Source organism: Rhinoraja longicauda, chromosome 7 (genome assembly GCF_053455715.1).
Source record: "Rhinoraja longicauda isolate Sanriku21f chromosome 7, sRhiLon1.1, whole genome shotgun sequence".
In the NCBI taxonomy this organism is placed as follows: domain Eukaryota; kingdom Metazoa; phylum Chordata; class Chondrichthyes; order Rajiformes; family Arhynchobatidae; genus Rhinoraja; species Rhinoraja longicauda.
This window is the reverse complement of record NC_135959.1, coordinates 53,063,286-53,086,054: the sequence shown is the minus strand read 5'-3', so window position 1 is coordinate 53,086,054 and position 22,769 is coordinate 53,063,286. Positions and strand designations below refer to the sequence as shown.

General features: G+C 45.2%; 1 protein-coding gene across 1 annotated transcript in view; it reads left to right on the top strand.

The window, feature by feature from the left end:
* Positions 1-22,769, top strand: part of slc9a2 (solute carrier family 9 member 2) — a 68,942-nt gene that overhangs the window by 4,652 nt on the left and 41,521 nt on the right. The window contains exon 2 of the mRNA XM_078403212.1: positions 6,123-6,467. Within this exon, the coding sequence (XP_078259338.1) occupies positions 6,123-6,467 (345 nt within the window). The remainder of the gene's footprint in view (positions 1-6,122; positions 6,468-22,769) is intronic.

The following is a 22,769-nucleotide window of genomic DNA, read 5'->3' as shown; positions in this document are numbered from 1 at the left end:
CCATGAAGCCGCCGGAACACGGTCCGCAAATGGACCAGGTGTTCCTGCTCCGAGCGACTGGCGACCAGGATATCATCCAAATAAATGAAAACAAAAGACAAATCCCGACCAACATGGTCCATAAGCCGCTGGAAAGCCTGTGCCGCGTTCTTAAAACCGAAAGGCATACGCAACCATTCGAACAACCCGGAGTAATCGTGGCAGTCTTTGGAATGTCTTCCGGACGCACACGAATCTGGCGGTAGCCCCGCACCAAATCGATTTTGGAGAATACCATGGCACCTTCCAGCCCAGACGAGAAGTCCTGGATGTGCGGTATGGGGTAGCGGTCTGCCGTGGTGACACCATGAGCGAATCGGCTTTCTCCGCATATGCCACGGGGTCCTTAAAAGAACAATCCGTGAGCATAAGCCTAACATCTTCTGGAAGTTGCTCTCGGAATGCCTGCTCGAACATGAGGCAATCCTTGTGCTCACCTGCCAGCGCCAACATTTCGGCCATGAGGGCGGACGGCAGCCGATCTCCGAGATCCGGCAGGTGCATAAGCCTCTCAGCTCGACCATGCCTACTGAATCCGAAGGTTCGAAGCATGAGTACCTTCAGCGCCTCGTACTTGCCGTCTGCAGGAGGGGAGGTGATGAACTGCATCACCCGCGCGGACGTCTCAGGCGGTAGAGCGCTGACCAGGTAATAATACTTTGTCTCGTCCACCGAGATGTTTCTCAGGTGGAACTGAGCTTCAGCATGGTCAAACCAAAGTTGTGGTTGATGCGCCCAAAACGGAGGAAGATGAACACTGACTGCGTTTAGCTGCGGTACGCTGGGCGTTAGAACCAAAGAAGGGGCGTCTTGTCCCTCCATGGTAGATGATCGGCTAGATCACGTCGGGGTCACCAATATGGCGAGTCTGGAGGCTTGTACTTCGTTCTGGAAGTTTATTGCAGCAGCAATATTCAATTACAAAGGATAACAAATGAGATTACAGACAGCCATTAACTCAAACTGTTCACATCGAAGTTCTCTTCCCACTGACTGGTTTTGGGCGCCCAAAACCACCACCTGACCTTGCTGGCCAATCAGCGGGTTCGACTCTCAGGACCAATCCCTATGGTCGCACCACCATGTGACCTTGCTGGCCAATCCGAGGGTTCGACTCTCAGGACCAATCCCTATGATCGCTACACTTTTCACTTGCCAGGCTTTGTCCCATTCCCACCTCTCTTTTTCAGCTTCCCCCCCCCCCGCTCCATCGGACTGAAGACAGGTCCCAAACAGGTGTCGTCTCTCTACACCCTCCACAGATGCTGCCTGACCCATTGAGTTAGTCCAGCACTTTTGTTTTGCTCAAAATTCCAACAGCTGGATTTCTCTGTGACTCCATGAGAAATGTTAAGTTGTGTTGAAAGGAATAAAACGATTACTTTTTTTAATTGAGTCTTTCAGTGAGTCTTTAAAACTGAAAAAAAATGTAAAAGTGGTGGTAACAACTCATATCAACCAAATCATAAATGTTTTTTGCATATGTATTGAGGAATGTCAGATTAAGAAATAGTTCACTGAAATCTGGATTAAGAATGTTGTAACTGCATTAGATTGCCTGTATTTATATATATTAGATTACAATGAATCTCACTCCAAAGATGTACAGGTTTGTAAGTTAATTGGCTTCGGTAAATTGTAAATTGCCCCTAGTGTGTGTAGGATAGTGTTAGTCAGTGGGGATCGCTGGTCAGCACGGACTTGGTGGTCCAAAGGGCCTGTTTCCGCACCGTATCTCTAAACTAAACTAAACACAGACGAGATGTATAGGAAGGACTGCAGATGCTGGTTTAAACCAAAGATAGACTCAAAAAGCTGGAGTAAACACAGCCTGGATTTGCCTCATCATTCATTGGAATGTGATGACCTAATCTTTTCTGTAAACCAATGATGGCAGATGTTAATGTCAATGATTATTAGAGAGCAAAATTCAATCCACAAAATTATTTTTAAATAGTTTTTTCAAACATACAGAAGCACAAGCACCCAACTTTCAAACGCACATTGCCATTACATTGTTATATTAATATTAGCAATGACAATGTGTGTTAACTAATCCACCAATACAAAAACAATATTGCAGAAGCTGGAAATCAGATAAAGCAGAAGAAACAGGAAGTACTCAGCAGTTCAGTTTTACACAAAGGGTGGAGGGTACATGGAATGGGCTGCTGGATGAGGTAGTCGAGCAAGGTACTATCGCAATGTTTAAGAAACATTTAGACATGTACATGGATAGGACAAGTTTAGAGGGATATGGGGCAAACACAGGCAGGTGGGACTAGCGTAGATGGGACACGTTGGTCTGTGTGGGCAAGTTGGGCCAAAGGGCTTGTTTACATGTTATCAGACTCGTATGAGTTCAGGCAAAAAAAGTTTCAAATGGCCGAGTCATTAACCAAAATGGCCAATGTTTGAAATTAAACAAAGTGCAGAGAAAGTAGGAAGGAGATAAAGGGCATAAGGGGAGGAAGGTACATGATAGAAGAGGTTAATTGATAAAAGAGATGAGGGTGCAAGGTAAAAGTGGCGGTAACAAAGTTCAAATGAGTGAAATAAGGATCCAGAGGAAGAGCCTTGGGAATTGCAGAACACTTTTGAACTACTAAATCCTGTTGAGTCTGGAGTCTTGAAAGATACCGAGCTGAATGATAAAAATTTTTGCATTGAACATTAGAACCGGGAGTGTCTCTGACGTCCAGCATCCTGCGAGAGGAGTGTACCAAAGCTCTAGCTGCCATTTTCTCTCCACTACCCTTGACACCCGTACTAATCAAGAACATAGCAATCTCCACCTTGGCCTCCACAGCTGTCAGATTACTGTATCTGTGAAGCAGCTGCACTACCTGTTGCTCCACCCTGTTACTACATGACAGTATTGAACCAGGTGGGTTTTTAAGCAACATCTTTGCCAGGACTAGTAGTTGTTGCAAATCCTAAACTGAAACTGACTTAATTCTGAAAATTATTAACTGAATTGAATTATTAACTCCATAGCTCCATAGAATGAGGCAGCTGGTAGGGCAGCTGCCTCACAGCATCAGAGACCCGGGTTTGATCTTGACAAAGGGTGTTGTCTATGTGTAGTTTGCACACTCTCTCTCTGTGACTGCTTGGGTTTTCTCCATGTGCTCCACAACTCTGTGTGTGCTTTTAGAAACCTGTCTACGAGATCTCTAATAAACTAACAGGTAAAGTCTGTGCCGTCTCTGATTATTGTCATCCAACTGACCGGGAACGCAAACTCGACATTCTGGTTTCCTCCCACATTCCAAAGGCATGCAGGTTTGTGGGTTAATTGGCTTCTGTAAATTGCCCTGAATGTATCGGATGCGAAAGTGTGATATCGTAGAGCTCGTATATGGGTGATCAATGGACAGCATGGGTCCAGTAGGCCAAAGGGCCTGTTTACATGCTGTATTTCTAAACTAAACTAAAATAAGCTGACCTAGTGGTATTTGAACTCAAGACTCTGGATTGTCATTTCAAACTTTGTCTCTTAGATCTTGCAATTTAGATTTTAAAAAATATTTCTGTTGTACATTGTGGAACATATTTGGTTAGAACCACTATGATAGGAGCCAGGTGTTCTGGAATGAACAGGACCAGCAATTATATCTCTCCTTTCTCATCAGGTTAAAGGATTGCGACAAAAAAAAACGAGAATCAGGAGAGACAAATGTAAATTGCAACATACAAAAATCTTTAAAATAATCCAACAATGGGCAGGACTGTAGCCACTTAGCAGAGCTGCTGATGGATAACATCAGAGACCCAGGTTCGATCCTGATCTCAGATGCTGTCTGTGTGGAGGTTGCACGTTCTCCCTGTGAGTGTGATTGGTTGCCTCCACTCCTTTCCCATTCCAAAAGGTGCTCCAGTTTCCTTTCCCATTCCAAGAGGGTGGCCTTGTGGTCAGGCGAGTTGTAGAATCTAGAGGCAGTTGAAGAAAATATAGGAGAATAAGAAAAATCGGATTTAAGTAGAATAAGGGTAAATGAGTGCCTTTTTGTACTTGTGTTTGGCTTGACTGTTCTCATGTATAGTATTACCTGATTTCAACCGTCAGCCACCTAATCTTGACTCTTTAAACAAGTCACATCTTTAAGGACGGCACAGTTTTCATGCATGCAAACAAAACCTATTCACTGTATCTCAATACAAGTGCCAATAACAAACCTAAGTGTCTTTTGGCATGGGGGAGGTAACCCATGTGGTCACAGGGAGAATGTACAAACTTCACACGGACAGCAGGACAAGGTCAGGATTGAACCCGGGACGCTGGCACTGAGAGGCAGCAGCTCTGCCAGCTGAGGCACTGTGCCGTCCTCAAAGATGTGACTTGTTCAAAGAACCAAGAATAGGTGGTTGATGGTCGGTTTCTAAATTCTAGGACTCAAATTAATGCCTGTTGGAACAACAACTCTCGTGGACGATTTAATGTTCAGTAATTGTGCATTTGATAACAGTATTTTTTCCAGTGCTACTGTATATACCCTTTCTAAGCGACGGGCTGTAAGGCAGGAACGGCAGGCTGGCCCTCTACTCGTCCCATGAGGACCAGAGAACTGAGGGGAGGACAGAGGACGCAAGAGTAGGGGCCGGTAATAGAGACCTTCTAGCCACTTAAGGTCAGCTGTGACCTTGAGGGAGGTGCCCCTGGGCACATAGTTTGAAGGTGGCCGGGCGAGGAGAGGGATGACGGTTCGCTGGATGATCCGGACAGGGGCAATGGGTGGGGGCAATGGGTGGGGGCAATGCAACCTCCTACCTAGGGATCGTCAGGATCAGGTGCCGCGCCAGAAAACCGAGCGCATGGACCGCACTCGATTTTGAAAATGCCTCCAGACCCTGACGGCTCTTGCATGCCACCTCAGTGGCCCATTTCTATGCACTCTGTACTAATCGGGGATTGTGCTTAGGCTTGGCAATACTTTAATGAACTGTATGCAAATAAATCATTTCACCGTACGCCTGTAGATTTGATAATAAAGAACCATGAACGTTTACCATTTCAAATTTCAGTCTCGCGGATCTCCATTCAAAAATCTTGGCAGAAATGCAAGATTCACTGCCACATTACTTTCCAAATAAACGCGCATGCATCTTTCACAATGTATTAATCGAGCACACATCAGACGAAAACACAAAGTGCTGGAGTAACTCAGCGGGTTATGCAGCATCTCTGAAGGATATGGGTCGGTGATGTTTCGGGTCAGGACCCTTCTTCAGACTGGTTGTACGGGGTGGGAAAAGAAAATTGAGTGACTCATGGATTTACTCCAGCACTTTGCGTCGTTTATGTTTACCAGCATCTGCAGTTCCTTGTTTGTACGCATATCTGACCATCGGTTCCCCCACCCTGACAACCCTCGGTGAAAATCCCCTTCCCCTATTGCTTTCAGTAGGTTTAAGTGCGCCAGGAGTGAAAATTATCACCCGGTATATATTACTGTTGCCCGAAAACATTTGCCAGGGCTCGCTGTGATCCCTTGTATTCCCATGTCGGTGGGTATTGCACCAAGCCAGTGGGTATTGCACCAAGCCAGTGGGTATTGCACCAAGCCAGTGGGTATTGCACCAAGCCAGTGGGTATTGCACCAAGCCAGTGGGTATTGCACCAAGCCAGTGGGTATTGCACCAAGCCAGTGGGTATTGCACCAAGCCAGTGGATTTACAGCAGCCGCGGGTTGTTTAGGCAACGGTTGCAGATTCACCTGAACTGTAAACGGAAAGCGGTGCAGGGATACGAAGGGAAAGGTGTATAACCCGCACCGAGTCGTGTATGTTGGTGGCTGCAGATTGACTCATCAGCCAGAGTGCGGTCGCCTTGCATTCCTGGGATGATTGGCTCAGCGTGCAGCGCATGATTGACCCGATAAACAGTAAAGGGAAGTCAGGTATCACTGAGCTGCAAAAAGTAAGCAATGAGCACGTTGATTGGAGGGCGGAAGTTGTTGCACCTGTTCAACTTGTTTAGGAGACTCCAGCTGACTTATCCAAGCAGCCTGGGTTAGGCCAGGATCTGTGCAGACCACACACTGGCTCTCACGCTGAATAACGCTCTGTAATTAACTTGGCAGAGCAACGAGGTGATTTCATTTCAGCGCCTTTGACTATGGGCGGCGGATCACCCAGGATTACTGGCATACTTTGCCGTGCATCGCTTCGTGTTTGTTTCATTTTGACTGCTTGTTTTCCAAACGTGTTGATGCGGGCGGCCGCAGCGGCCTCTGGAAACAGCACGACTTTCAGTAACCCGGACACAGTGGGCAATGGGCAGCATCAAGACTCCAACCATCCTTACAGCTCCACGTCCTTCACAAGCCAGGATGAGCGACTTAGTGTGTTCTCTCTGAATTACTACCATGTGCAGGTTCCCTTCGAGATCACCTTGTGGATACTGCTGGCCTCTCTGGCGAAAGTTGGTAAGCTTGGGAAGATCAACAAATTGGCACATTGCGAAAAAATATTCAACAAGTATAAAACAACTGCTTTATGTGACTTGCATTTTGGTTTTATTATAGTGACACGTGCAGGAGAATGCAAATAATAGTCGGATTCACAGATTTCATTGTGGGACTCACTGATGTTTGTTTTGTCTACCTTTCCCTTTAAAGATAAGCCTCTCCATTGAGCGGGAAAGGGCTCTCCATTTCTGTAAATATACAAACTAAAAAATACTTGCCGCTGAAATGAAGACTAATTTTATTTTCCAATCGTTTATCACCTTGCCTTGGGTAAAACATTTTCAACAATGTTTGCCTTTTTAATTTAAAAATGCCTGTTTTTTAAATTGTAAATAACTACATTCTTCATCCTTATTGATTTGGATATCATAAGGCCTTTTGCGTTTTTAAAAGAAAAGTGTGGGTCTAGGGAGAGCAAGGCTATGGATGTTTACATTCTGAACAACAGATAAAATGTTGATATGAGTGCCAGATAGAGCTCTTAAAGATAGCGGAGTCAAGGGATATGGGGTGAAGGCAGGAACGGGGTACTGATTGTGAATGATCAGCCATGATCACATTGAATGGCGGTGCTGGCTTGAAGGGCCGAAAGGCCTACTACTGCACATAGAAACATAAAAAATAGGTGCAGGAGTAGGCCATTTGGCCCTTCGAGCCTGCACTGCCATTCAATATGATCATGGCTGATCATCCAGCTCAGTAACCTGTGCACCTATTGTCTATTGATATTGACAAACAACAATGATTTGTGTAGGAAGGGACTGCAGATGCTGGTTTAAACCAAAGATAGACACAAAAAGTCATAGTAACTCAGCAGGACAGGCAGCATCTCTGGAGAGAAGGGAATGGGTGATGTTTTGGGTCGAGACCCCCCTTCAGACATTCAACATTGATCTGCCTTGTTTGTGACCAAAGAGGAGAGAGGTCATTCCTGGGGATATTATGGCATGTTAAAGGCAACAATACCAAGAGATCTCGACTGGAAACGTCACCCATTCCTTCTCTCCTGGGATGCTGCCTGACCTGCTGAGTTACTCCAGCTTTTTGTGATACCTTTGATTTGTACCAGCATCTGCACTTATTTTCCTACAGTACCAAGAGAGGGGGTTAGTTAACATGTGGGGTAAAGAAACTGTACTGCACAGTGCTTCTGCGGTGAACAAATGGTAGTTAACTAAGAGATGTGGTTGGGATATAATGTAGAATTAAATATGTGATTATATAGTGCAGTGTGCCTTACCAAACACTAGGTCTTTGGTAAAAACATGTTAATGGAAAAATATAGAACAACAAAATGCAGATGCTAGTTTAAACCAAAGGTAGACACAATGTGCTAGAGTAACTTAATGGGTCAGTCAGCAGCTCTGGAGAGAAAGGATAGATGACATTTTGGGTCAGGATCCTACTTCAGACTGTTGCATCAGGAAGGGTAGGGGGTGATAGCAGACACAGAGGAGACACGTCCAGGGCCTGATCGATGATAGAAGGGAGGAACCCACATGGTATGGAGAATGAGGATATCTCGTGTCCTAATGTGGAAAAACTCATCTTGGGAGCAGATGGGCGGGGACAAAGGAATTGAGAGAAATTGGAGGAATAGCATCTTTGCAAGAAGGGTCCCAACCAGAAACATCACCTATTCTTTCCAGAGATGCTGCCTGACCTGCTGAGTTGCTCCAGCACTTTTGTGTCTATTAATGGAAAAATAGTTTTCTTGACCTTCTTGACCTTCATAACAAGAGGAGTTGAGTATAGGAGCAAAGAGGTCCTTCTGCAATTGTACAGGGCCCTAGTGAGACAGCACCTTGAGTACTGTGTGCAGTTTTGGTCTCCAAATTTGAGGAAGGATATTCTTGCTATTGAGGGCGTGCAGCGTAGGTTTACTAGGTTAATTCCCGGAATGGCGGGACTGTCATATGTTGAAAGACTGGAGCGACTAGGCTTGTATACACTGGAATTTAGAAGGATGAGAGGGGATCTTATCGAAACGTATAAGATTATTAAGGGGTTGGACACATTAGAGGCAGGAAACATGTTCCCAAATTTGGGGGATTCCAGAACCAGGGGCCACAGTTTAAGAATAAGGGGTAGGCCATTTAGAACAGAGATGAGGAAAAACTTTTTCAGTCAGAGAGTTGTGAATCTGTGGAATTCTCTGCCTCAGAGGGCAGTGGAGACCAATTCTCGGAATACATTCAAGAGAGAGCTAAATAGAGCTCTTAAGGATAGTGGAGTCAGGGGGTATGGGGAGAAGGCAGGAACGGGGTACTGATTGAGAATGATCAGCCATGATCACATTGAATGGCGGTGCTGGCTCGAAGGGCTGAATGGCCTCCTGCACCTATTGTCTATTGTCTATTGTCCTTTGGTATCGGCATCTGATGGAAGACATGGAAGTATTATTTTGATCATTTGAATGCCAGCCACAATGCGAGTATTATTTCTGTCAACTGGTTGATTATTGTAATGGATAAAACAACAACATTTCCTTAATCAGCAAAACTAAAAAAATTCTGTTTTCCTGTAATGGTAGCTCCATTTCTCTCTCCTCGGGTGCTCCTTGACATGCTGAGTATTTTCAGCACTTTGTTTTTACTTTGGATTTTTAGCTATTTTTATTAGCAACTTAACATTTAATGCTGGTCGGTGTGTACTTGGTGGGCCGAAAGGCCTGTTTCTGCGCTGTATCCCTAACAGCAAAACATTTAGACAGGTACACGGATAGGTTTAGAGGGATATGGACCAAACGCAGGTAGGGCTAGTGTACATGCAACATGTTGGCCAGTGTGGGCAAGTTGGGACAAAGGGCCTGTTTCCACACTGTTTGACTCTATGACTCTATAAATTGGACAAAGATTATCTGATGAAGAAGGGTCTCGACCCAAAACGTCACCCATTCCCTCTCTCCTAGATGCTGCCTGACCTGCTGAGCTACTCCAGCATTTTGTAATACTGTTCATTATCACAGTCATGTTTTTCAGTGTTTTATGTAGTGCCTGCATCCCAGGATATTTCACAGAACATAATCAAACCAGAAAATGATGCTGATGTAAAGCAGGAAAGATTAGCATGGGTGACTGAAAGTCTGGGCAAAGAGGTGGGAGGTTTTAAAGGAAGGAGGAAGTAATATTACTTGAGAATGGAATTCCAAAACCTGGGATTGGGACCTGGGACACTGGCATGTGTCTGCTTGTGTCATATTGGAAGAAAATAGGCGATATGTTTATTAGGCAAAAACTAATATATCCCAAGCAAAACACAGTGCTGGAGGAACTCAACAGGTCTGGCACCATCTGTGGAGGGAATGGACGGGCAACATTTTGGGTCTGGACCCATACCACCTTGTGCTTCGGTTACAGAGTTCTCTAGGTCTCAGTCATTTCAATTTCCCTCTAGAAATTAATTCCTCCACACATTCATTCACCTATCACCTGTATTTAAGTTGGCATGCCACACATCTTAATCTGTACCATAGCTGATGGAGCCTCACGTGCATCTATATACTAAAACTCTTGTTTGTTTGTTCCTGAACTACAGCCAAAGCGGTACACGATAGCGCAACAATTTTAAGGCCCACCTTACTCACCGTCGTCCCTTTGCTGCTAATGGTAGAAGTTTCATTGAAATCGGTGTTATATTTTTTAAGTTATTCACATTTTAAAGTTTAAATCTATCCCTTGGGAGAAGGGTGGGGGGGGGGGGAGGAGGGAGATTGAGGGGGGTGGAGGGAGGTGGGTGGAGGGGGGGGAGGATAAGTGGGGGAGGATAAGTGGGGTTGAGGGGGAGGGAGGATAAGTGGGGTTGAGGGGGATGGAGTCGGGGAGAGGGAAGGGGAGAGGAAGGAGGAGAGGGTGCTGCACCAATGCAGGAGAGGTTTGGGCCCAACTGGTCCACTTGGTCTAGTTTCCTCTATTTCTTGTGATGCATGATCTCATTCATTCCCTCCCCCCTCCCCAATTCTAGACACAACAAAGATATCATCCTTTGCCATTTTCACCAGCTGCAATGGAATCCCACCACCAATCATTACTTCCCCTCTTACCCCTCCCCTCCTGCTTTTCACAGGGACCATTCTCTTAGTGATTCACTTATCCATTCCCATCCACTGCTCACTGTCCCATGGCACTTCTCCTGCAACTGTAGGAGGTGTAGAACTCCCACGTCACACCTCCTTCCTCGTCTCCATTCAGGACCAAAATAGCCTTTGCAGGTGAGACAGATCAAAGAGCACCACCATCAATGTTCTTGATGTGGCCTTCTTTATATTGGCAGCACCGGATTTAAGATGAGGGGGGAAAGATTTAATATGGTGCAACTTTATTTACACAAAGGATGGTAGGTGTATGGAATGAGCTGCTGGTGAAGTAGTTGAGGCCCATAATGTTTTAGAGACATTTTGGCAGGCACACGGATAGGCTAGGTTTAGAGGGATATGTGCCAAATGCAGGCAGGCGGGACTGGTGCAGATGGGGCAAGTTGGTTGGCACATGCAGTTGGGCTGAAGAGCCTGTTTCCATGCTGTTTGTCTCAAGGACTAAGTGTAGGCATTTGTTAAACGGAGCACATGTGCTCTGGTTGTAACGGGTACCTTGAGCTTATGGTTGCTTGTATTTCTAACTCCCTCACCCCCTTCCAGTCCCACACTGATCTGTCAGTCCTCTAACTTCTTTGCCATGATGAGGCCAAATGCAAACTAAAGGATCAGACCCTTGTATTCTATTTTGAGTATCCTTCAACTCAATGGTATGAATTTTGTATTTTCCTATTTCAGATAGCCCACACTTCCACGTTCCTTTCCCATTCCTACCGGCCCACCAGCGTTCACTCTCCCTTTTTGCACATTTGCTGCCTGACCTGCTGAGTTACTCCAGCACTTTGTGTATTTTTTTTGTAAACCAGCATCTGCTGTTCCTTGTTTCTAGATTTTCCAGACTATTGTATGTTACTCCTATCAATACCCAAACCACACATCTGTTTCGTCTACCGTGCACGTTACACGGTAGTGAGGGAAATTTTCCATAGGATTAAAAGGGAGGAGGGAATATACAAGGCCTTCAGTCCCCAGGTCTGTCTGCAAACCTACCCACCTTCCCGACCCCACACTCCAGCTTTGTTCATGCACCCTCAGCTTTGTGATCTGTACACTGGTGCTGACCACACAACAGATACCCAAATCACATACCAATTTAGTGAAGGAGCTTTGTGTAGAAGTATAAGGATTTCTGAATAATTGAATACCATAACATCAGAGGTTTACTCTTTTTATGCTGGTATTTTAGTAACATTTGTGTAGCAATATTTCTCAAGGTCTCACTTTTGCTTTCAGAGGGTTCTATTCTGTCATTGATTTGATCTTCAAAATGTAATTTGTTTATACAGCTAATTTTCTTCTGTCCCTACGATCACACATTCCACCCTAATGATTTTTTTTCTCATTCTCCTTTTTTTCTCTCTCTCATTTTCTTTCGTTCTCTTTCCCTCTGCTACCCATCCCCAAATGCTGTTGCATGGACAATACTTATTTCTATGGAACTTCTCCTTTGTGACTCTCCATTTCTCTGTTACATTGTTCTCATGGCTTTTGCCGAATTAACTTGCCTCTTTGAGTTTGTTTAGTTTATTGCCACATGTACTGAGGTACAATGGAAAGCTTTTGTTGTTTGCTAACCAGTCAGCGGAAAGACTGTACATGATTACAATCTCTACCTTTCCTCGGTCATCGGTGCTGGCTCTTGATTTGTTCTGAACCTTTTCATACCTCTAGTTTCCCTCCCCCCTGACCCTCAGTCTGAAGGAGGGTTTGACCTGACATATTGCCTTTTCCTTTTTCCCCGTAGATGCTGCCTGATCCACTGAGTTACTCCAGCATTTTGTGTCTATCTTTGAGCCGACCAAGGTGTACATGATACATGATAAAGGGAATAACGTTTAGTGCAAGATAAAGTTTGGTCACCGTAGTGAGTCGTGTTGCAACAGTGATATGACCTCCTCTATTTCACCTTCCACGATGGCACTCTCTCCATTTGCCATTAACTTTCTACCACTTGCCCTACCTACAACATAATGTGAGAACCAGGCACTGCGATCCATTCCTTCATCTGCACTCGATGAAGAGAAAGTCTGATACTTCATTTCTCCAGCACATGGGTTTCAGCTGTTATAATAATAATAATAATAATAATAATTTTATTTGTCATAAGTAGGTTGGCACAGGGTCAACGATACAATGAAACATATTTGACAAGACAACGGGTCACCTCAGCAGTAATATTCCAATGATAAATAAGATTAAAATGACATTAGTAAGGTAAAAAGACAATATTAAAATAATCAACATATATGATGTGAAATGTGTTTATGAATTCAGAAGCCTGATGGCCTGATGGTAGAAACTGTTCTTAAGTCTGGTGGTACGCGCAGCCATACTCCTGTATCGTCTGCCTGACGGTAACAAGGAGAGCAGCCTGCGTGCTGTATGGCTGTGGTCCTTAATGAAGGTGCGTGCCTTCCGCAGGTACCGCTGGTAGAAAATGTCCTGAATGGCTGGGAGACAGTTGCCAGTGATGTGCTGTGCCATCTTCACCACTCTGTAGTGATTTGTGGCTGTGGGCAGAACAGTTCCCGTACCAGACTATAATGCAGCCCGTCAGCAGGCTCTCGATGGTGCATCTGTAGAAGTTTGTGAGGATGCTGGCGTTCATGCCAAAGTTCCTCAGTCTTCTCAGGAAAAAGAGCCGCTGGCGGGCCTTCTTTGTTATTGTGTCCATGTGCAGTGTCCAGGAAAGGTCCTCAATGATGTGCACACCGAGGAACCTAAAGCTGCTGACCCTTTCAATCTCAGCAACACCGATGTGGATGGGGAGGTGTCCACTCCCCCGCTGTCTCCTGTAGTCCACGATCATCTCTTTAGTTTTGCTGACATTGAGAGAGAGGTTATTTTCCTGGCACCAGCTGTTTAGTGCCTTTACCTCCCCTCTGTAGGCCGTCTCCTTGTTGTCTGTGATGAGGCCCAAGATAGTCGTGTCGTCAGCAAACTTTAGGATGCTGTTTGAGCTGTGCTTAGCAGTACAGTCGTGTGTGAACAGGGAGTACAGGAGAGGACTGAGCACACAGCCCTGTGGTGTGCCTGTGTTGAGGATCAGTGAGGAAGAGGTGTGGCTGCCAATTCTCACCACCTGGGGCCTGCCCGTCAGGAAATCGAATATCCATCCGCAGATGGAGGTCTCCAGTCCAAGATCAAGGAGCTTGGGGACGAGTTTTGAGGGAATAATAGTGTTGAATGCCGAGCTGTAGTCAATAAAGAGCATTCTCGCATATGTATTTCCTTTGTCCAGGTGGGTGAGCGCAGTATGTATTGCCGTGGCGATGGCATCGTCCGTGGCCCTGTTGGTCTATATGCAAACTGAAGAGGGTCCAAGGTGTCAGGGAGAGAGGAGCAGATGTGAGTTTTGACTAGACACTCGAAGCACTTCATGATGACTGATGTCAGTGCGACAGGACGGTAGTCATTTAAACAGGAGGTTACTGGTTTCTTTGGAACAGGAACGATGATGGATGCTTTGAAGGAGGTGGGACCCACAGAGAGGTTGAAGGTGTTGGTGAACACCTCTGCCAGTTGATCAGCACACGCTCTGAGAGCCCGCCCTGGAATACTATCCGGCCCTGGAGCTTTGCGGTCGTTGACCTTTTTGAAGGACCGCCTCACGTCTGTCATTTGTAAGGACAGTGTGGTAGTCCCCCTGCACACCTGTGGACTCATGGTGGGCGCTGTGTTGTCTGCATCGATCCGGGTGTAAAAGATGTTAAGCTCGTCCGAGAGCGATGCGGTAGGCTGAACAGTACTCCTGTTATTCCCTTTGTTGTCTGTGAAGCAGCGTAATCCACTCCACATGCGTCTGGAGTCCGAGCTATAGTAGTTAGATTCCACTTTGTTTCTGTAGTCTTGGCTTTCCTGATGGACTTCCGGAGGTCATATCCAGCTACCTTGTAGGCGTTGAGGTCGCCTGAGTTGAAGGCAGTAGTCTGTGCTTTAAGTTTAGCACGGATTTCACATCCGACCCAGGGTTTCTGATTTGGGTAAGTGCAGATGGTGGCTTTTGGAACCACATCATCGATGCACTTACTTATGTAGCCTAAGACAGAGTCTGTGTATTCGTTAATATTGCCTTCTGCTGCGTCTTCAAACATCTGCCAGTCAGTTGTGCCAAAGCAGTCCTGTAAGGCCTCATCAACCTCATTGTTCCATTTATATATGACCCTGGAAACCAGTTTTTCCTGTTTTAGCTTCTGCCTGTATGCAGGCCGCAGTAGAATGGAACAGTGATCTGCCTTACCAAAAGGCCGCAGTAGAATGGAACAGTGATCTGCCTTACCAAAAGTAGGTACGGGGCTGTTCTTCTATGCTGCATTATATTCGAATGTAGAAGATGCAATTCCCATGTATTTAGGGCCGCAATCACCTTGTGTGAAGTGCTGTACTGATGGTTGGTGCAAGAACTCGATGAGTAATTGCATTGCTGCCCACTTTTAAACCAGACCAGCCTGTCGTTTATGAGCTTACATTTTCTTTTCCATAAACCAGCTTGCAATCCACCTCTAACCATGATGTTCCTAATTGTCCAAGTACATGCTTCCAAAGGAGGATATATAATTTCAAAAACTTCATTTTGTAACCTTCTGATGTATTAACCTTTGAGATATTGCATGTCTATTTTTGGGAGACGGGTTATTTTGTCAGGGCATTTGGGAGACGGATTATTTTGTCAGGGTTGGCCAGGATATCAACCTGGTTTTATTGTTGGCTGTTAATGTACATGCACTATTGGTCTGGTGTTTTCTGTTCCATTTTCATTTGCTGTTCTGCTTTATTTTCTCATGTATTCCTCGTTATGCGTCTTGTAAGTTGATAAGACTTAGGAGCAGAGTTGGGCAATTTGGCCCATCGAGTCCACTCCGTCATTCAATCATGTCTGTTCCCCATTCTCTCTCGCCACTCCACATGCTGCAATTATTTTTCTGTTTCCTCAGTAGAATAGCCGTCACATTTATCAGCTCTTCAATAAACCCATGTGCACATCTCCTTGCAATGAGTTATAGCTACTCCAAAGGATTATTTCTCACTGCTTCAACCATGTGATAATGTAATTTGAGATTTCCCACTTTTGCAATTCGTCATTCTATTTATTCTTAGAAGTCCAGAAAAATGTTGTATTAAAATTGGTGCCCTGATGCAAACTCAAGTGATTGAATTTTACTCTGGCTTTTGTCAAGATTTTCTGTTGTCAATACTTTGGTTACTTTTTTTTCCCCCTTTGCACTTAATTAGTTTATGTGTAATGGAACAATCATGTTGGCACTGCAGAATTTGTTCCTATATCCTGGGGTCAGCTGTAGTTCAGTTTACTTTTGTTTGGATCAGAAAAACCTGGAGGTTCCACTCTGAAGATTCAAGCACATAGACCTTTAGATATACAGTGCTGAAACAGGCCCTTTGGACCAGTGATCACCCCAGTCACTAATAGTATCCTAGACGCTTGGGACAATTTTACAACTTACCAAAGTCGTACCCTGGCCACTCTCTCCTCCCCTCTCATTGGGCAAAACGTATAGGAGTTTGAAAACACACTAGCCTCTAGAGCTCTATCTAACACTCTTTTAAATTCATTCAGGGAATTGTCCTCCGCTGCCTCTGTGGCAGAGAATTCCACAAATTCACAACTCTCTGGGTGAAAAAGTTTCATCTCGCCTCAGTTTTAAACGGCCTCCCCTTTATTCTTAGACTATGGCCCCTAGTTCTGGACTCCCCCCAACATTGGGAACATTTTTCCTGCATCTATCTTGTCCAGTCCTTTTATAATTTTATACGCCTCTATAAGATTCCCTCTCATCCTTCCAAACTCCAGTGAATACAAGCCCAGTCTTTCCAATCTTTCCTCATATGGCAGTCCCTCCATCCCAGGGATTAACCTCGTGAACCTATGCTGCACTGCCTCAATAGCAAGGGCGTCCTTCCTTAAATTAGGAAATCTAAACTGCACACAATACTCCAGATGTGGTCTCACCAGGGCTTGACCACAATTGGCTGTGGCTGAGTGCACACAGAGTTCACCCACTGCTCTAAAGATTATTTATGGTTGATTCAGATGTTCCTTCTTTCTTAGGATGGGATAAGCTTAAGGCTAGAGAAGTGGCCTTCATCACCTCTCTTGGTTGACGGTGCAGCCAAATAGGATCCCATTACTCTCCTGGGGAAAGGTTCCTGGCAAGGGTGCCCTCTGTCTATGGTTTGCTGTCTATGGTTCATATGCACAAGTTATTGGAGCAGAATTTGGCTATTTGGCCCAAGAAGTCTATACTGCCATTCAATCATGGCTGATCTATCTTTCCCTCTTAACCCCAATCTCCTGCCTTCTCCCCATAGCCCCCAGCCTCTCCCCTCACCTGTCCCAACTATCACATGCCTGGCTTTTGTCCTACCCCATCTCTTTCAGCTTTCTTCCACCTCCGGCAATCCTTCTGAAGAAGAATTCCAACCCGAAACATGGCTTGTTCATATCCCCCAGAGATGCTGACTGATCAGCTGAGATACTCCATCACTTTCTGTCTTTCTTTATGTAAGCCATGTGTGCGAATGACGTTTTAGCACGAACACTATCCTGCACACTAGGGACACCGTACTACTTTACCGAAGTCAATTAACCTTTGGAATGTGGGAGGAAACCGGAGCTCCCTGAGAAAACCCACGCGGTCACAGGGAGAACGTACAGACTGCATCCGTAGTCGAGATTGAACCCAGGTCACTGGCACTGTAAGGCAGCAACTTTAAGGCCGCTGCTTGTACCTGATATAAAATGTGATATGACCTGGAGTGCGTGGGCATGTTACAATTTACTCAAACAGTGATTCATTATCTTTTGATAACAAAATCAAAAGATATACTTGGTTTCAAAGAAGTGAGGATTAACCCAGAGGTACCAAGCCTCTTATGTTTATGACAGGATTCACATCATTACTGTATCTCTGCACTGTGTCCTTGATCAGGCTTTATCTATGTTTCACTTGGCATCAATCCATCACACTGAACAAAGGGTGTTCCTCCTTGATGCACTCAAAGAAGAAACTTAAACTGTCTCCTCTGGTTTCGCAATATTGTTAATTCATAGTTTCACTTGGAGATTTCTCGTGGGTTTTTTGGTTTGAGAGTTACCAGTATGACAACACTACTTGCTACCTTACAGCAGTTATTTACTAGGGTTGAGTTGTAACTGCCGATCGGCAGTAATTATAGTTATTCCTTCAATTTGTTCCTGATCCTGTTATCAACTTGCATCTCCTCCCCGTCCAGTCATCCACTGGGGAGAGGCCATTCAGCCCACCATCTGCTTCATGGCAAACTTGGTTTCTGCCACAATTCAGTACTTCCACCCACTGGCTCTTTCTCACTAGTCTTGCAAAATTATCCCAACCATATAATAATTATCAAGTCCTCTCATCGAGACCACAATGGAATCTGCCTCCAACATGTCTGCAGGCAGTGCCTTCAAGAATCAACCACATGCTGTGGGCAAGGGAGGAGAGAAATAGATTTTCACCTCGTCACTCTTCCTGACACCGATCGCTCTCCGGTCACAGTTGTTTTTGTGATCCTCTCCCACACTTTTTTGCATTTCCAACTTTTGAACAGTTTGGGATTAGTTTAGTTTAGAAATACTGAGTGGAAACAGGCCTTTTGGCCCATCAAGTCAGCGCCGATCAGCTAACCCTATCCTACACACCAGGATGAATTTATAATTTTTCACCAAAGCCAATTAACCTACAAACCCAATTAACCTACAAACCTGTATGTCTTTGGGGTGTGGGAGGAAACAGGAGCACCCAGAGAAAACCCCTGTAGGTCACAGGCACTGAGTGTAGCAGCAGGGATGTTATGTTTCAGTTGCTCAAGACATTGGTGAGGCTGCACTTGGTTCATTGTGCTCAGTTTTGGCCACCCTGCTATAAATGTTATGCCATTAAGCTGGAAATAGTTAAGGTTATAGGATTTATGATAATGTTGCCAGGACTCGGGCCTGAGTTATAGGGAGAGGCTGGTCAGGCTTGGACATTATTCCTTGCAGTATAGGAGATTTGCAACTTTACAGAGATGTTTAAAATCATGAGGGGTATAAATAAAGACTGAATGCAGGCACCTTTTTTCCCCCACGATAGGGGAATTGAGAACAAGAGGGCATGGGTTTACAGTGAGAGGAAAAAGATTTATTAGGCTCTGTGGCTCTAAGGGAATTGTTTTGAAATAAATGTTTCATTTGACCTTTGAGGTAATGGCTAATGGCAGTTCATTAAACCTTCATGGACTTGTTGACTGCATATTTTGTGCATAATGTGTTGTGGCTGCAGTGTGGATGCAAATTGGTAAAGAGAACTCAACTTGGGAAGAAATATTACAGCTGATGTTTGTAATCTTATTTGAACTAAGTATGTTGGAGAATACAGGCACTCCCAACTTGCACGATAGGCGACTTGTGTAAACTCGCACTTGGGTAAGGAATTCTTTAGGCCCACTACTTTATTTCAGAGTTGCGCGTCTCGGTAACAGTGCGCCTCTGCACATGCGGTCATTTCCACAAGCCAGTCAGCTGTTCTCGCGGATGCTCCCACATGGTCTCCATGCGTAAATTTACCATTCAATGCGGTGTCTGCGTGGGATCCCCAAGTGGTATCCATGTCAAATAATAAAGTTACACTTCCGCAGTAGCACTTCCATTTCCGACTTGCGTAACATCTGATTTATGCAAGGGTCCGAAGGACATAACCTATACTTTTTGTTTAGTGTAGAGATACCGTGCAGAAACAAGCCCTTCGGCCCACCGAGCCCACACTGACTGGCGAGCCCACACTGACCGGCGAGCCCACACTGACCGGCGAGCCCACACTGACCGGCGAGCCCACACTGACCACCGAGCCCACACTGACCGGCGAGCCCACACTGACCGGCGAGCCCACACTGACCGGCGAGCCCACACTGACCGGCGAGCCCACACTGACCGGCGAGCCCACACTGACCGGCGAGCCCACACTGACCGGCGAGCCCACACTGACCGGCGAGCCCACACTGACCGGCGAGCCCACACTGACCGGCGAGCCCACACTGACCAGCGAGCCCACACTGACCAGCGATCCCCTTGCACTAGCACTATCCTAAGCACTATCCTACGCACTAGGGACTATTTTACATTTTTTACCAAAGCCAATTAATTAATCTACAAACCTATACGTCTTTGGAGTGTGGGAGGAAACCAGAACACCCAGGGAAAACCCACGCAGTCATGGGGAGAACATACAAACTCTGTACAGACTGCACCGGTAGTCAGGATTGAACCCGGTTCTCTGGCACTGTAAGGCAGCAACTCCACCACCGTGCCACCCTCAGTAAGTCGAGGAGCGTTTGTATTCTGAAATAACAATAATACTTCAAGTTTTTCAAATTGAATATAAGCTAAACCTTATGTTGGTAACATGTACTGCATTACAAATGTAATTGCTTCTTGGAACAAGAAGTCAGTAGACTTAAGCACATAACTGATGTTGAGTCATCTTAAGGCCGCACAGTTCACATTTCCTTGAGGTCACATTTCACCAGTGATTTCATTGGCTCCAGTCCATGTCTAAAAGCATAACTCTAAGCATGCTCAAGGAAGCAGAGGTGACCTGTGGATACTTTGCAAAACTCTTTCTGCTGATGTTCTGTTAAAGGTCATAAACCTGAAATGTTAACTGTTTTTCTCTCCACATGTGAGAAATGAGGAACTGCAGATGCTGGCTTACAAGAGAAAGATACAAAGTGCTGGAGTAACTCAGCAGGTCAGGCATCATCCCTAGAGAACCTGGATAGATGACATTTCGGGCCCAGATCCTCCAATGATTTTGGTGGGGAGATGGGGGAGGGAGAAAGCTGAAAGAGGGGAGAGGCAGATTAAAGCATGGCAGGTGAACACAGGAGAGGAAGTAAATGGGTGGATAAAGGCCAGAGATTAAATAAATAGTGTGAGATAAAAGGATTGAAACGTAAATTGTGAAGCCAGAGGAAAGACTATAGGGGGAGGCAAGAAATATGTGAGTGTCTAGGTGGGGCACGGGGGAGGGAGTGGGGGAGAAAGGGGAGATAGAGGAGAAAGGGGAGGGGAGCATTTTCTGCATTATTTCAGGCTTCAAGCATCTGCAGTTTTTGTTTGACTTTCCAGTTTGTGATTGTTCTGTCTCTTGCCTTCCAGAGGTACTTGTCCTGAAGAGGCTCTGCCCCATTCACTGATAGGATTTCCTCTTGTTCCTTTCACTGTTCCGGTGAAAGTAGTTGACCTTTGTTGTGAATCTGTGGAATTCTCTGCCACAGAAGGCAGTGGAGGCCAATTCACTGGATGTTATCAAGAGAGAGTTAGATTTAGCTCGTGGGGCTAATGGAATCAAGGGATATGGGGAAAAAGCAGGAACGGGTTACTGATTTTGGATGATCAGCTGTGATCATATTGAATGGCGGTGCTGGCTCGAAGGGCTGAATGGCCTACTCCTGCACTTTTTTTCTATGTCTATGTTTCTCTGACCTGTAATGTTAACTGGTTCTCACTACACACATACTCATCAGTTCTGACAGCATTCCACGATTGCAATTGATACAACTTTTGAAATTGCCAGATAAAACAAGGTAACCTTTTTTTGGACACAAAAAGCTGGAGTAACTCAGTGGGTCAGACAGCATCTCTGGAGAAAAGGAATAGGTGACGTTTCAGGTCAAGAACCTTCTTCAGCCCCCTTCTCGACCCGAAACGTCACCTATTCCTTTACTCCAGAGATGCTGTCTGATCCGCTGAGTTACACCAGCTTTTTGTGTCTATCTTCTGTTTAAGCCAGCATCTGCCGTTCCTTCTGACACATAACCCTTTTTAAAGCAGATTTGCTGCTGCGTAGATGCTCACAGTAATAGCTTTGCAAATGTCAAAACCTAAAAATAAAATCATTTTTAAGCTACACTGTTGTCTCAAAGTTCCTGAGGTCCCTTCTCAAAGAATGCCTCTGATTATTTTGTGAAGTTTGATATAAAAACTGTTTCCCGAATAATTCCACCACCTCCCCACTCTGCATCCCATCTTGCGTGCACTATTTGCTCTTATTTGTTGTAGACGACTAATTGTGTTTTATTTGAAGTCTTGAAGAATTAAGATAACTGGTAGACACAAAATGCTGGAGTAACTTAGTGGATCAGGCAGCATCTCGGGAGAGAAGGAATGGGTGACGTTTTGGGTTGAGACTCTTCAGACTGATGTCATGGGAGGGGGCGGGGCAAAGATAGGATGTAGCTGGAAACAGGAAGACTAGTGGGAGAAGGGGGAGGGGAGAGAGAGAGGGAATGCAGGGACTATCTGAAGTTAGAGAGGTCAATGTTCATACTGTTGGGGTGTAAACTACCCAAGGGAAATATGAGGTGCTGTTCCTCCAATTTGCGCTGAGCCTCACTCTGACAATGGAGGAGGCCCAGGACAGAAAGGTCAGATTGGGAATGGGAGGGGGAGTTGAAGTGCTGAGCCACCGGGAGATCCAACTATGGGAGATGGTGAGATCCAGAAACGGTAGGGAGATGTTGATGGTCCAAGTAAATTTGAGAGCAGGATGGAGATTAGTGGTGAAGTTGATGAAGTCAGTGAGTTCTGCATGGGTGCAGAAGGTAGCACCAATGCAGTCGTCAATGTAGCGGAGGTAGATTTCGGGGATAGGACCAGTGTACGCCTGGAACAAGGATTGTTCGACATACCCGACAAAGAGGCAGGCATAGCTAGGGCCCATGCGAGTGCCCATAGCTACGCCTTGGATTTGGGGACAATTAAGATAACTGAATCCATAGCTCAGTTAACAAAGAGACAGACATGGATTTTATTTGCCTTTGTTGACATTTCCACACAAAACTGTTAGATTGTTAATATTCCTTGAATTTTAAATGTTTATTTAATAATTGTCAAGTCAAGTCAAGTTTATTTGTATAGCACATTAAAAAACAACCCACATTGACCAAAGTGCTGTACATCTGATTAGGTACTAAGGAAAAAAATGAAACATACAGTAGCACGCTTCAGTGCAGGCAATCCGCTATTTGGATGACGGAGATTCACCCTTGCAGAATTCCCCAAAAATGTGAGATGCAGAATAAAACTTGTTCTTGGAGAATTTATGTGGGATGGGGGGAATAAAATAAATCTGCACAGATTTTTCCAA